Source organism: Cyphomyrmex costatus, unplaced genomic scaffold, assembly GCF_001594065.2.
Source record: "Cyphomyrmex costatus isolate MS0001 unplaced genomic scaffold, Ccosl1.0 scaffold164, whole genome shotgun sequence".
NCBI lineage: Eukaryota > Metazoa > Arthropoda > Insecta > Hymenoptera > Formicidae > Cyphomyrmex > Cyphomyrmex costatus.
This window is the reverse complement of record NW_017275653.1, coordinates 30,553-46,222: the sequence shown is the minus strand read 5'-3', so window position 1 is coordinate 46,222 and position 15,670 is coordinate 30,553. Positions and strand designations below refer to the sequence as shown.

Sequence of the window (15,670 nt, the reverse complement as noted above, 5' to 3'; positions counted from 1 at the left end):
GCTTCCCGCGTTCGTCGCCAGTCGCCACCGGCTGTGTCGTACCATTTTTTTTTATTTTTATTTATTTTTTATTTACTCTTCCACCGAAGTGAGGTCTGTCAGGACCTCCTGATCCTGTTCGAGCGGTTGGTGAACGCGCGGTTGCATTCAACTTTTGCGCTACTGTAATCGTGGCAACTCTCAAGTTCTGATGAATTTCCTAGGATGAAACTTTTAGACTTGATCATCGCAGAAGGAAAGATACGCAAACATGATGGTCCACTCTTAAGGGGATGAGTCAATTCAGCACTATTCGAAATTCCACCTCATTATCGTCATCCTAATATTTTAGGACAAATAACGGATATTTCTAATTTAAAGTAACTTAATATTATATTATAATAATTGATATTTGGTTCCTCTGCTGAAAATAAACGAACAAATAAAATTCTGATCGTCACAAGTACGAGAGTTCGAAGAAAGGCGCTGTTGCGGCTAGCTACCTTCCTGGGTTCTAGTGTTGGATCTGAAGGATAGGAGCGATTCAATATCACGCCCACCAGCGGAGAACGCGAGGTAGTAGGGACTCTCGCGAGCCGGTGGTTGAAGCGAGAGATCGGCGGTGTTCGCTTTGAAACGAACAGGACATCGATATACCAGCCGAGCCGGCGCGAGTGGGGGAGTTCGGATATGGCAGTCGGCCAGTTCGCTGTTTGCCTTCCTGAGGCACGGGCCGATCCTCAGGCTCATTTCTGTACACCTAAATACTCATCCAGGAAAGGCTCCGTGCGTCGCGCCGCCAGTCGCAGTTTTTTTTCTTGTCCGTGCTTCCTCGAGAGTTGAGGGTGAGGTGCTCGCGGTGTCGCGCGGATTTCCGCTTCCGCGTGCTGTATCGGAGCTACGCTCCCGGAGTTGAGCGGCATGCTCAACAATATCACCGCCGGTGGTTCCGTACACGGTATCTCCGGTAAGTACCGTATACACTTGAGTCAGAAAAATTCCATCTGATTAGTGTGCGTCAAGGAAATTAGTGTGCTCGGATTGTAATTAGCGATCTCGAATGGTACCGCCGATATTCGCGTCGAACGTCACGTTAAATCCTTGTGTGTTAAGACTAAGCTCCAATTCCCTTAGAAATCCTGAAGCTGGCCGAGATTTATACGATATCCACCGGTTTCCTTCGCGTTTTAAATCGCAGTTCTACGGTATTGTCTTCAAACTATGCCTACAAGAATATGGTCCAAATGTACGTTCTCCAGAATAATGATTGAGTGTATATCTTGGACCGGTTATAAATGTATAAATTTTACGCGAAATTACGAACAGAATTGTGGATTGCAGTACTGTGATTGGTCCATTTTTAACTGTGAATTAAAGTTAAAGTCATTGTGTGTCGATTACGTTCATCGTATCGATTAATTATAATCGCCGCGTATTTTTAGCGTTACAAGAATTAATCACAACTTAGTTGTCTGTTATGTCACTATGTGATCACGTAGATCACTCTAATGTTCGAAAGACCGTTACCTCACTTAATCATGTACAGCAAATGCATTTTGATCACGAGCATTGAACTTGCGACCAACCATTCTTCGGAAGCCATCGATGTCTTTGCCGACGGCCGATGTTTTGGCGCGTCGCTTCCGATTTACAATCCAGTGTGTTCGGTACATCGAATTGAAAAAATTGTTAACCGGTGTGAAAAACATGTGCTCGGATCTGATACAGAGGCTTTCAGGATTAAGTGTCAGTCGCAAGAATGTCCATCGATTTCAATAATAGTGGCAGCCTATTTCATCTGTAACGTTAAAAGCGCGGTACCGACAAAAGTATTCAGTTTTTCGAATCATTGTAGAACTTAAGAAGAAATGTGGAAGTGAATAATAATTACAATAATAATAACAAACTGGAAATTATAAAATTTGTACTAAAATATTAGGCGTCAAGTCCTGCTTTCCTCGCGAATTTGACGTTTATTTCTACCGAATAACAATATATACTTATTACCAACATTATCGTGAGACATGTAACAACAGGAAAAATCTGATACACAAATTGGAAATCTGGTAGATTGAGTCAGAAGGATACAAATTAGAGAAACGCTTACAATTAAATTTATCAAACGTTCCAGTTGAAATAATCAGAAGTTCGGTCACAATAATCTGATTAAAATTCTGATTAGTACGATACAATATATTTTATTTGTACTTCTGTTGGCATAACTAAAAAATATGTTCTTAGTGAATTATCAGCGCACTTCATTTGTGTTGATATTATGAAGTATTACAAAGCCGCACATACACACACACAGACACATCGCTTTCGCTAATTTCACTTTTGTATCCGTAGAACGTAATGAGAGAAGACAGTGATGGCACGGTAATGATATAATAATAGTGTTAAACTTTAATACTTCAGTTTTAGATTTCAAACGCGCTGCGCCGAGTACCGTTGTAGCATCAGGTGTCCCATAAGAAGCGTGTTTCTTCACTGCTTTTATAAGTGTGCAAGCTAGTTTATTTCAAGCTTAGCGTGTCAGCTTTTTGTCCACGTAATGTGGGATCATTATGTCGGTTTACTACAATTAACAAATCACAATTGAAAGTGACGTTGTTAATTAATCAGACATTACTACGAGTACTACGAGTGTTCCCGGTCTAATTGTAAGCGCGATGCTATCATAGTAAAAGATATTCAAGATGAAATGAAATCTAACGGAACGAAATACATATCGAACGCTAAACGGTCTTTATTAAATAGATTCGATTATAAATTTAGTTATGTATAATTTTAAATCCTTCTAAATCTTTCAAGCGCGCATTACTATAGGTCGCATAGCTTCGTTAAAGTTAATTACTTGCCGTTTACGGTGAAATTTATAACAGAAATATCCGTATATTATCTCTCAGTATATATGTTAATTGCGTCGGCTAAAATATATAGAAAGTAGCGGTTAAATATCAATTATCGATAGCGAATTGAAAAACAAGCAGACAATTACTAAAACGGATCATAATCTATCGCCGAATAATTGTTATTAATATTTGACAGTTATTAATATTTTATACTTTGTACCGCTTAATGCGAATTTCTTACTCTCATATTCACATGAACTTTATGAAATTATTTTTCTAAAATTCATTTCTAATCATATCAGGGTGTATAACTCCGTGCTTACAAAAAAGATAAATTTCGAATGAATCTGGATTCCTCTTAATCAATTTGATTTTCATCACCCGTCGGTTCGTGTAGGGACTGTTTCGCTCGGCTAATCCACTGTGAATAATCCTGCCGTAACTGTGAATTGCAATTAATATCGTACATTTCATTACGAAATATTTATTGTATTAATAGATATTCACCGAATCACATTTCTTATATCAGTTTTTTATTTACCATTGCATTTGCTATTTGCGACATGAAAAAACTAATGCATCTTCAATTTATATTATATATAAATGTAATTACTACAAATTATTTATTTATCGTATTGATTGATATTTATAAAATTACATTTCTTATATCAGTTTTTTATTTACTATCGCATTTACTATTCGCGACATGCAAAAACTAATGCTTTTTAAAGAAGGCGGGTCAATAAGACCATTTTCGTGCCTCCTACGATTTTACATTAGACTTTTTAGAATTTAGAAATTTTTTTTGTATTATATGGTCATTAAGACTGACAGAAATAATCATTATACGAGAAAAAACTTGATCCATGTAGTCTTAATTAATTATTAATATAGAAAATTACTGCTATGATACATATAAGCCCTTTTCACGATTAATAAGTAAATTAATAACATATTTTCGTTTGTTATACTGTTCTATCATCATGTTAATGTTATTCCAAAAAATTTTTAAACAAAAACAAAAATCAACAACACACAAAAAATGATAAAATAAAATGTCTCTACAATGATTACAACCTTGACGCGACGTAGAGGCTTAAGCATGTAGGCAACAAATAGTGATCATTTATCTGTGGATTCACCATTTGATGGGTACCCATTCGTCAAGAGTGATAAAAAAATTCATTTTTTCACTATGAGTTGCATTCATTTTCACCTTGGGAACAATATAGATAGTTTAAAATGACATTAATACGAAGGCAAAGCAGTAATGAAAATATTATATTAATTCATTTATTATTAGTCGTAAAAAAGGCTTAAGTATCCGAATATCGATATAACTAGGCTAATAATTAATTAGAGCTTTAGATCGAGTTTTTTTTTCATATGATGATTATTTTTAATAATGAGTATACAATACAAAAGAAATTATTTACAGGAAACCATAGAGGGAAACAAAAAGGCTTTATTAATATTCCTTTCTTTACTTTTATATAAAAGTGTAACTTATTACTAATTATTTATCTATAGATATTCATAGAATCACATTTCTTATATTATTTTTTTATTTACAATTACATTTACTGTTTACTTGCAAAAACTAATACCATTTAAATTTATTTTAATATATAAAACAAATTATCTCTTTTTGAGTGGTATATACTTGCATAAAATCATGATATAATATAATAGGAGTAATAAATACAGTTACCGCAATTTTTTAAACATTGATTATTGTGCGATTAACAAAATTATTTGATTTTCATCTTGTGTGTATATGTAAGTTAAGTAATTTTATCAATTATTTTACTTTTTTACATTGTACATATGGTACTGTATTGTTTTCTTTGATTACAACAAAATGGTAAACCAGTGTACGTTAATTTATGACATTTGTTAAATTAGGAAAAATTTTTTTACGACAGGTTTATTTTTTACAGTTAAAAATAAAAAGTTGGCAGTTAGCGTAATTCAAAATGGAAAATTTCACGAAAGAACAGTGAGATGTGCCGGTAACACGTGACGTTGCACGTCTTCGATCTCCTCCATCTCAAGAAAGCCGCTTCTCGAGTTTGATGATCTTAATTACCTCAACACTGATTACATTACGCGAGAAGTTGAGGAACGGTTTAGAGAGTTAGAATGTTGCAGGTGGCGAGAACTGAGTAAAGCGCTACACGTTAACTGGATTAAAAGAAAGTTATAGCTCTATTTTTTTTCACGTTAAGCGTTGATTTTTTTTTTCGTCATATTTACTCTGTCACCATGCGATTTGCACGCTTGTTTCTCGTTCAATTTTAACTTACCGTTACTGCGATTATCGAATGAACTGAATTGCCACGACAATTCATACGCGCGGCTAAAAGATTTTCCTTTCGAAATTATTCATTTTCGATAAGATTTCGTGCAAACGATCGTAATCATCGCATATATCGTAATAATTATACGCGTGAGTTTACGCGAACGTGATGAACGTCGCACCGACGCGACGTCGAACTTATTTCTCATAAATTGCACTTTATATCTGTCTCTTCCGTCAAATAAGATCAAACATATACTTACTAACGGCCGGCCGATTCGCAGACTACGTCGATACGCGTCTTCAATTACCGCCCTTCAATTTATCAAAAAATATGAGATTTGGCCCTCGGGAACGTTGCGCGCATCTCGCCACACTTAAAGTGTGTCCGTTAAAATTTTTTATGATATACGTTAATTGCATTTGGTGCATCGGCCATCCGTGGAGACAAGGCGGGCATAACTCGCGAGCGTGACACGCGAATAAATACGTCTGTCACGACATTTCCGAATAGTAATGTGATTTATGACTTTATTATTCAGACGTTTCAAGCGGGTGGCTGTCAATCACGAAGTTTTCAAATGTCGATAAACGCGCGGTCGAGCGGTATAAAAATTCCGTTTTTTTTTTTTTACAGTCGCTTCACGTATCCTGAATTATACCGCGATACTCTATGAGCGAAAAAATACACGTGTAGATCGAATTCTTAGCTGCATCCTACGCGGTCCTTTGGTGATTAGCGTTTTAATTTAATTATTATCTTCGATAATCCGGTCAATTAATGCGGGATTAAATAATCTTTAACTAGAGGAAAATTATCTCATAGTAATACGGTTAATTACACACAACATAAATTTTAAAGGAGATTTTTTTCTTTTTGGAGATGTATTATTATATGAGATACACTTTGTGATTTACGTTAGGATGTTACGCGCGATTTTTGTACAACAGAGTTTATTATTGTTATATAAGGAGAGGAAAGATAAAAAAAAGATTCATACATATAAGAATTCGAATTCTTATGAAATAAGGAGGCTCGTAAGAACTTGGGGAGGCCATCAAATTATATATAATAAAATAAAATCATTAATTTCTATAATGCGAATAAAAAGATCTGTCGTAAAACGACTTGTCGTAAAATTCATTCATATAAAGATATATTCATTCAGTTAAGTTTTACTACATGATGGCCTGGTAATTCAATATTTATTCTTGGGGTATCTCTATATAATTTTATATCCATATGATCACACAAGCGAAACTAATAAAATATTTTACATATTCTATTCTGCATTTATTTTATTATTGAAAGTATGCATATTTAAATCAAATTATCAAATAACGAATTGGTGTAGAATGTAGTCGGTAACGAAAAGGTTTTTCAGGAAATTTCTTTCTCTCATGCAGTCAACAATACTCAACACGCTGTTTATTACTTTTCAAAAATTTAAACGTTACGCCGACATTTGGAAAAGATATAGGACTTCAAGATCGTTCTGTCAATAAAAACAAACCTTCGCGTCTAATTTACGAAAAATTTATCGCGCATACAGATGTCAATATAAATGTCAAAACTAATAATAACCGTTTTGTACGAGTTGTGTGTTGTTTCAACGTTTCAAAATGTATTTTTCGCGCATAGCATCGCATTTATTCCATCACATTTGTCCCACCGCGCATTTGTCGTTCTCCGTGGGTGGAAATTTTTAACGAGTGGTCTTTTCCTCCTTGGCTGGTCGGCGCAGAAGTCGCGATCGTACTTGACTAAACTAGTTTACCTCATTACGTAAGCATCTTTGACAATGCACAACGACGTGCGATACCTGCGATCTGAGACGCGGAGTAGTGTGGGTGTACTGATCTGAAATGGACACCCTCCGCGATACAACGATGCGTTCACGTATGACGTGTACACGCCGGGCGTGCCACATACGCTCCTATACGCACGAGGTGTACGTGTGTAGGTACGTTTACGCGTGTAACATCTACTTGCGGACGCGAGTGCGTATTGAGTATTGAGACGTGTGTTTGCGCGCTTAGAAGTCCCGGAGTATACGCGGTGACGATTCTCGCACCTCCTCGCTAAGTGATCCGTACACCCCTCGGCCAGCTTCTGCTCCTATACAAATTTAAACTACGTAGAGCGGGCGCGTGGGGCGGGCGAGCGAGAGGCATGTGCGGAGCACGAGGAAGCCCGGCAAAAAGAAAAAAGACGGGAGAAAACTGAAGCGGCGTGTCTTCTTTTTTTCTCTGCCACCTTACACCCATCTCGTCGCCGAACGCTGTGGCACGTAGGAGCGAAGGATGCACAAGATCTGAAGCGGTACGAGAAGGAGCACGGCGTGCTGGGTGTGAATCTGGGCTCCGGTCTGTCCGCTGGTGGTGGCCTCACGCTTCATCAGGAACTGATCATGACTATGCCCGGCGCAGGTACGTAAACTCGCCGTCCTGTGTTCGCTGTAAAACGTTTCGTCTCCTTCAGTCAAGGAGCATTCAAGAGACACGGAAAACGATTGATCACGAGCTCAAGAATAATAAGGATGTATTACGTATTTTTTTTTCACCAAATAAAATTATGACTATAAAGTTACAGATTTGTCTATATTGTGTGTTTGAAAGCAATACTCGTAGAGTTTGGCGGCAATTTAGAATCTCGATAAAAAGTTATTTCATTGTAAAGTAGACGCGTTTTCGAAAATAATTAAGATAAAATGAGACAATTTTCATTCACACTGTAAAGTTGTATTGTTAAATATAAACATTGCCGTTAAACTGTTTCATATTTATGTATACAATATTCATTTTTATATGGTGGATTTGAATTTGTAATTCCAGTCACTCTTTTTGCAGAGGAAGACTAATACACTTAATACATCCTTATCTTTTCATCTCACAATTTCGATGAATTGTTTCACGAGGCTAAAAGAGAGTGAATAAATAAGAGGAATTTAGTACCTAGAATTCAGTTGTCTTATTTTATATAGGTGCGTCTTTTATTTATGTTTCAAAATTGTGTCGAAATCGTGAATGATTCGCGATTGTGAACGATTGACAGATTTCATCTGTTCATTTAACGAGCTGGATGATAATAGTAAATGGAAAGATGAATCGCATCGATTTTCCACGAATACTACATGAGTAGCTGCAATAAGCGTATGATATATTCCCAGAACGGATTGCGCGATGTTTTCATTATGAGTTAGAAGGCGAAATTATTTTGCTGAGTGCAATAGCATATTTTTATATCATTTGGAAGAAATATTTAAATGGATTGAAAAAGTGCAATATTTACTTAACCGTCATTTATTAGTTCATAGTTTATAATCATCACGATAAATCGCGATAAAAGTGTCCTTATAACTTAAACTTAATGCAGCTTAAGACAAGTTAAATTTATTAATGATTCTATTTAAGGCCAAAGTACAACCACACAAATATATAGATTAAAAAAATCTTATTTAGCAATAAACTACACACTGAAAAAATGAACTAAATTTATAATAAATATCAGTCATGAATATTTGTTTAAATAGTAATAGTTAAGTATAGAACAATATCTTAAAATATAAATCTTCGAAATTATTACTCTGGATTTGATGTTAAATTAATCATGTCACTTTCACACGTCACGTTAACATTGAAGTCATATTAATGAAACTTAGAAACGAAAATGTTAATTAAAATGTGCATTAAATACAATGTGTTTAAAATTTAGCTATTGATCGATGTGCAGCATATGTTAGATTTAATCAACAGAAAATGTGAAACATTTTACAATTAGAGGTTGAATATAAGTATTAATCTAAGATATTTATTAACAATTACTGAAATCACAAAATTATCAACACAAAATTGATAACCATTAAATAAATATTTCGATATTATTATTAGAACGTGATCTATAAGTACTTTATTGATACTTGCTCTGATCGACTTTACACTTTTTGATTAATTCTAAATAAATAGAGTGGAGAGAGAGAGAGAGAGAGAGAGAGAGAGAGAGAGAGAGAGAGAGCGTACATTTAATTTTCGTTTTCTTTAAATGTAAAAGATACAGGAGCAGAGAAAATCTGGTTTTATCTTTTAAGTATAGCCTTGGCCATAAGTATCTAATGAAATATCCCGAAAGTGTGACGTAAATGTTTTATACGTAACAAAAAATAAATTTAAAAACTGTTTTATTGAAATATAATTTATTTCTACAGCAATTCAAAGATATTTTATTCTTCTTTGATTTTTATATTATTTAATACCCTTTTGAGGGAATAATTTTAGAGTGCTTACAGCCAAGGCTGTATCTCGTCGATTGACAATTTGTAGAAGTAAAAGTGAGCGGAGAAAATTCAATATTTTACAGAATTTCACCGTGGTGCTCTGAATTTTAGGTAGCGCGGCGGGAATCGGGCAAGATGACAAACCTGCGAAGCAAAAGCGACATCGGACGCGTTTCACACCGGCCCAACTCAACGAGCTCGAAAGGTGTTTTGGCAAAACTCACTACCCGGACATTTTCCTGAGGGAGGAAATAGCACTAAGGATCGGCCTCACGGAAAGTCGCGTTCAGGTAGGTGTGGTCCAAATGTACACACTGCCGATGGCACGAAATGATTAATTTCAACGTGCGCTAGAGAACTTATCGCGTGACTTCACCATTACGTCAAGACTTCACATTACTTGCGCGGTCTTCTATTATATGCACATTAAAATAGTTACAAATCAACAAACTACGTATCGACGCTTATTTGAATCGGCCGTTGCACAAATAGAGGACATTGATTCAATTTTCTTTTACGATTCGACTCGTCGGAGAAATTCATTATCTTTGATGTTGCAAAAATATGTTCACGGAATCTCGCTCAATATGCGTTTCTGAGATTCGAAGATGACTTGAAAATATAGTCAAAACATGTAACTGATTTGAAAATCGTAATTGAAACCTTATCGCATTAAATTTCTGATCTGTTTTTGTACATCAATTTCCACACTTGACTCTTATACATGCCCTTTATATATATATATTTTTGGTTATTAATTGTATTATTAATTATCCTTTCCCCAAAAAATTAGATTTAATTTCTTGTAACATATATGCGCTTTGTACAATGACCGATTCATTTGTGTAAGTGTTCAATTATTGTGGTGATTTATTATTGTTATACATATATCATCACATAAAATATGAATTTTTGCATGAGCAAAATAATAATACGCCGGACACAGTAATGAAAGACCGTAAAGGCACATAATTTTGTAAAAAAAATTTATAAATACAAAAAGATAAAATCTCCCGACTGTAAACATTCGGTGACACGGACGTATAATATTTGAGCAACGTTAAGGCGTTCAAGGCATCATAAATTGCCATACGGTGACCTCGCGGTTATCCTCAGAAACGTATACTCAGATAGTACCGGAACACCGGCAGAATCAATTGTGCCGGCCTACCGCGGCTTTTTGGATTAAAGTGAAACTTGGAGCAGCAGCTAAGCCCTCGCCCTGCGGGGTTCCGAATTTTGGTGGGTTCTACTTGGTTGCGAGGCGACCGCGAAACTTTGCGGAAGCTCGCAAGTCCTGTCCTTAGCATCAGGAATGTCGGGATCAAAGATCCAGAAATTTCAACTACAGTTCCTTCAAAAGCTTATCTCCTCTTACGTATCAATTTGTTAAAATCTTTCTAATGTAAAGACATAAAAGACGTAAAGTGACTTAGCGAAAGACGCCACATTTAAGCCTTTATTTTAGAATAATTTAATGTCAATTGAATTCAGTTACGAGAAAATACTATTTATATTCTAGAGATCTCTTTTTATTTATGCAAATTGATAATGAACTGAATTTTTGACATTCTGTATTATTAGAGAAAATTGATATGGTATACTCTGGAAAAGTGACATTTCCTCATACGTATGGAAAAGATGCCACAATTAAATAATATGACGCAATAAACTTGCATGTTTTATTTATCTACAGTATACAATCAAGAGTTTTAAATTATAAAAGCACATAAAGGTATGATAAAACATAAATTGAGGAAATATAAAAGAGAGTAATTTAGGAAGTAAGTTTGACATAAGTACTTGTTTTCATTTAAACAGCATTTCATTAACTTGAACTATATACAGCATTTAAAATTTTAATTCATAAAAGTGTTTTAATGTTGGTATTAATTATTCATGCTGTATTTATTGTACTTCTGTACTTATTGTTACCTTTCCTCAAGTATAACAAGAAGATGCCATTGTAACTTTTATGCATATAAAACTATTACAAATTATATAACGTACATAGTTATTTGACTACTAAGAAATACTGATCAAAATTGTACTTCATTTTCTCGGTTTTACAGTAAGTTTTACAGTATCGAAGCACAGACATTAGCTATTAGCATATTAAATATGATAAAGACTATATTTCTCATGATCTACCTTTTGTATTTTGTCAAATTTTTTCATGTTAAAGCACGAATATTTTCGTTTCCATCGATTATTACGCAACTGTTTGTCACATGCTTGTGTACAGTCAGAATGTTCAACGCGCGTTCTATGAAAAAAAAATTGTAAACTGTGCTTCTTTCCCCATGTGACATCTTCCCTTGAGTCACTTTATACGAAAAGAAAGATTTGCTGAAAGATTTAAAATTTTGTTGAATCAGATCTAAAAATAGTTTTTATTGGAAATTCAAACTAATTGCTAAAATATCAAAATTCTTGCGATATTATTATTTTTTAGTTTTTTATATAATTATTTTGATGATTCAACAAAACTATTTTTTAATCTACATTCGACAAAATTGTAGATTTTCAGCAAAATTGTTCTTCTCATGTACATGTATATATAGATTCATTATCAATTACAATAACTACAGTTTAAAATCATTACTGTTTGACATGCAATTCAGGCAAAAGTTTTATTTTAAGATAGGAATAAAATTTTTAGAAAAATGATTTAAGAGAGAATTTGTTTGTTGAACTATCTTAATATGCAGAGGTGTAACGAATCAAAAATAGCACATATATTAACGACCATAATTAAAAATAGACGCGTCAACAATAAATGTCGGATCAAATTAAAAAAGACACAGTATATCGAGGCATCTTCCGCATTATAATTTAACGAGCATAATGTGTTTTTGACAGCAAGAATACACTCGTGATTTCCGCGGTTTATCTAAATACGAAACTGACGGAAATCTCAGAATTTATGAAACAAAGGGGCTCGAATTTCCCTGTCTTATTTATCTAAGAGTTTATCGACCTCTTCGTTTGATTGCTGTTAACGCGTATTTGATTAAAGATTCGAAAGAAAGGTTAGCATACGATATTGTTCCTTTATTTCAAGAAATACACTAAAACAACCGTGGTTTTCAAGTTATTATCATGAATGAGTTTAGCAAATATTACCCTATTTTATTTTAAAAATCGTCAAAATCGTAATCATAACTCCAAAAAGTTAAAAAAAACTATCAAAATTGTCACAACTTTAAAAAGACGTCTTTTAAAAAGTTATGAAATGAAAATGACAAGAATGACATTTGGTCAATATTATATAGGAATATATTCTTTTGCTGATATTATTGTTTCGCCATTAATTTTCTGTCAAGTTTAAAAATACTTATCCTTTCCTGAACAATTTTTTTGTTTGCTTTTGAAAGCAAGGAAGCATTATTTGCATTAAAATAAAAAGTTTTACACAATAATAAGATTTGGAACAATAAAGAGCGGTTTACTAAATGATGAAAATTAATAGAATTAATTATAAATTAAAGTTCCCCGATTCATATTATACTTGCAATCGGTATTGATATCATTTTGCTCGGTTAGAGGGTTGAAAGGAAATTGTTTTGCATTACATCTAACTAATTTTAAAACGAGGATAACATTTTAATATCAATTTTTTAATTATACTCTTAATCTTTACATTTTGATAATAATTGTTAATTTAAAAGCTACGCAGGGCAGCCGAAAAATTATCCTTTCAATCGGACTTGACCAGCGCGAGAGGGCGATTTTGACCTCCCCGCGGGCTATCAGCTGACAGAAAACTTTTTTAAGTCTCCGGGGCACGTCTAGAAAAACGGAGTTAATAGAAATTCATGAAAATTTTATTCGCAAGTTGGAGGCGTCAGTCAAGCCGGGCGTTGTGCCGCATACCAAGCAGCCACGCTCCCTCTCGCGTGCGCGTATATAAATTCGCACATGCGATTGGCCGGATATGACGCGTATCCCCGTACTTGTTCGCGCTGTGTAATAAAATTTGTCTGTCTGCACGACGGGAACAGTTTATATCTAGATATCGTCGATTAAGGATACCTTATAGCTATTTTATGCTCGAGATAATCTCAGTTACGTAAGAAAAAAAAAGCTTCTGCAGTCAGTTAAGATATTTTAAAATTTGAAGCGGTTCGTGGACTTTAAATTTGCGTCGCTTATCAATTTTTGTTTCACGCTAATTTTATTTCGATATCGTTTTTTCGATATCCCGTAAATACTCATTTCATAATATATATTTTTAAGAAGTCGATATTTTCTCCTACTATTGCAACGTCTGCCTCTCGACTCGTTAATTTTGTCATGTCACGTGGAAAGGTTTTGTTAGTAGTAGCTGAAAATTTAGGTAGGTAGGTAGATTAGAAAATGATATTGTTGGACCATCAAAATGTAATAATTAGACACCCAGTCAGTTATATTTGAGCATCACTATACGCAACTATTGAGAAGATCCAACAAGATTAGTTTTAGATTTGTATTCAGAACGATTTTTCAGAAATGGAATTTTAGAAAAATCGTTCTTTCCGTGCAGTTCTCGTGTGACATATTGACCTCGGCGCGCATTTTCCGATTGTTTAACGAATTAGTGGTTTCAAAGTCACTCGGGGTACTCGGTGACTTCTTCACCTCGGAGTCTATAGCGGCGCGTGTCCGTTTCGGCGAAGCGGGAAACGTCAGGCGAGAGGAAATTAAAAAAAAAAAAAGATGAAAAAGAAGGTAAAAGGAAGAGAGAAAGTAAAAGGAACGGGAGAGAAAACGGACCGGGATTCGTGGGTCTGTCGGGCGGCAGGCTGCCTAATTGAAAGAGGTTTTCTGTGGGCGAGGGTAGACATCAGCGTGAACGAAGCGTTTCCAAGGAAACCCGGCGGCGGGCACTCGTGTGGAGAGGGCCTTCGGCACCAATGGGGCTGCGAGAGAAAGGCGCCGGCGCTCAGCATCGCTATACTATCGAGCGTTGCTATCAAAGGTTTCTTGACTTGCCATGGCGGATCCATCGCATGTTTTAAGGACGGCCGAGCATTCCCTTTTTTTTTTTATTTTCCCTTTCCTCTGTTACCTCCGCTCTGCCCGCCGATTACATATATCACCACCGATTATTCCGCAGTAATGAACTTGAATAGGAAAAAATCCGGTGACGCGCAGCATCATCCTCTTACTGCAGCACGCGGCCACCTCGTCTCGCGCTCTGGGATGTACCTAAGTAACTATGCGTTTCCCTTTAATTAGGTATTATATGAGTCTGATTATGTTTAGAAATTCCGAAAGTATTCTGAGAGAAAGATATTCGGTATTGTTACCACGATTAATTGCGTAGTAAAATATGATTGAGAGCTCCATTTTTATAATTATTACTGCTGTAATGTTAGTAATAATAATTAAATATAAATAATAATTGACATCGAAAATATGACTATAAATTATAGTTAAATTATGATAATTGCAACTATTTTTTTCTCGGTGTATGCACACGTGTGTCAAATTGCAAATTGCTCACGGATTAAAAAATTTCGGACTATTTTTTAGGTGTGTCTGTAATTAGTGCTGACTTTTGTGAGAGATCGTTATGTGTTAAATATGGTTTGCGAGACATTAAATATCGAGTGATCCAAATCGGAAGAAATTCTCATCCACGAACGGATTCCGTCCGTTTTTACAATCCACTCTGCATTGTAATGCAACATAAATTATGACACTCCGCATCATTGATACAGCAAGCGTAAACAGCTCTGTTGTATAATCGTTGCATTAATGGGTAGAAAATTGCTCGCTATGAATGCGTTGCATATAATAACGTGACAGTTCTTCCCTTCCTCTAATAATAAACTGCGATAGTTACACAAGAGTTGCTTCGCTCTCTCATTGATGCTTAACCAATCATCATTTACACGTCTGCTTTTTGTAAATTTTGTTCTAACAATTTTGTCAAATATTAATCTTTCGAGCCTAAGTATTGTTAATATATTTTTAATATTGAATATTTTAAATTACATTTATTCTTATTGACCTAAGTTTATAGTATAACAAAGCGAAATGTGTGTTTATAGTTATAGATATAAAAATTTTATACATTTTTGCATTTTAAAACATTTAAATATTAGATGATGTTCGCTTTATTATTAAGAAAAATTGAAGCATATTTCACAATGTTATTGCACAGAATGCGTTTATATTAATTTTCAAGCGAAAAGAAAACTATTTGTCGTTATAACTCGTTGCACTCCAAATTCGATCGATAACGCACGCGATAGAGACATTTCGAATGCAATCGG

General features: G+C 34.8%; 1 protein-coding gene across 1 annotated transcript in view; it reads left to right on the top strand.

Moving 5' to 3' along the window:
* The first annotated feature begins 900 nt into the window (after positions 1 to 900).
* Positions 901 to 15,670, top strand: part of otp (orthopedia homeobox) — a 38,559-nt gene continuing 23,789 nt past the window's right edge. The window contains exons 1-3 of the mRNA XM_018537103.1: positions 901 to 946; positions 7,429 to 7,563; positions 9,519 to 9,697. Coding sequence (XP_018392605.1) covers positions 901 to 946; positions 7,429 to 7,563; positions 9,519 to 9,697 — 360 coding nt within the window. The remainder of the gene's footprint in view (positions 947 to 7,428; positions 7,564 to 9,518; positions 9,698 to 15,670) is intronic.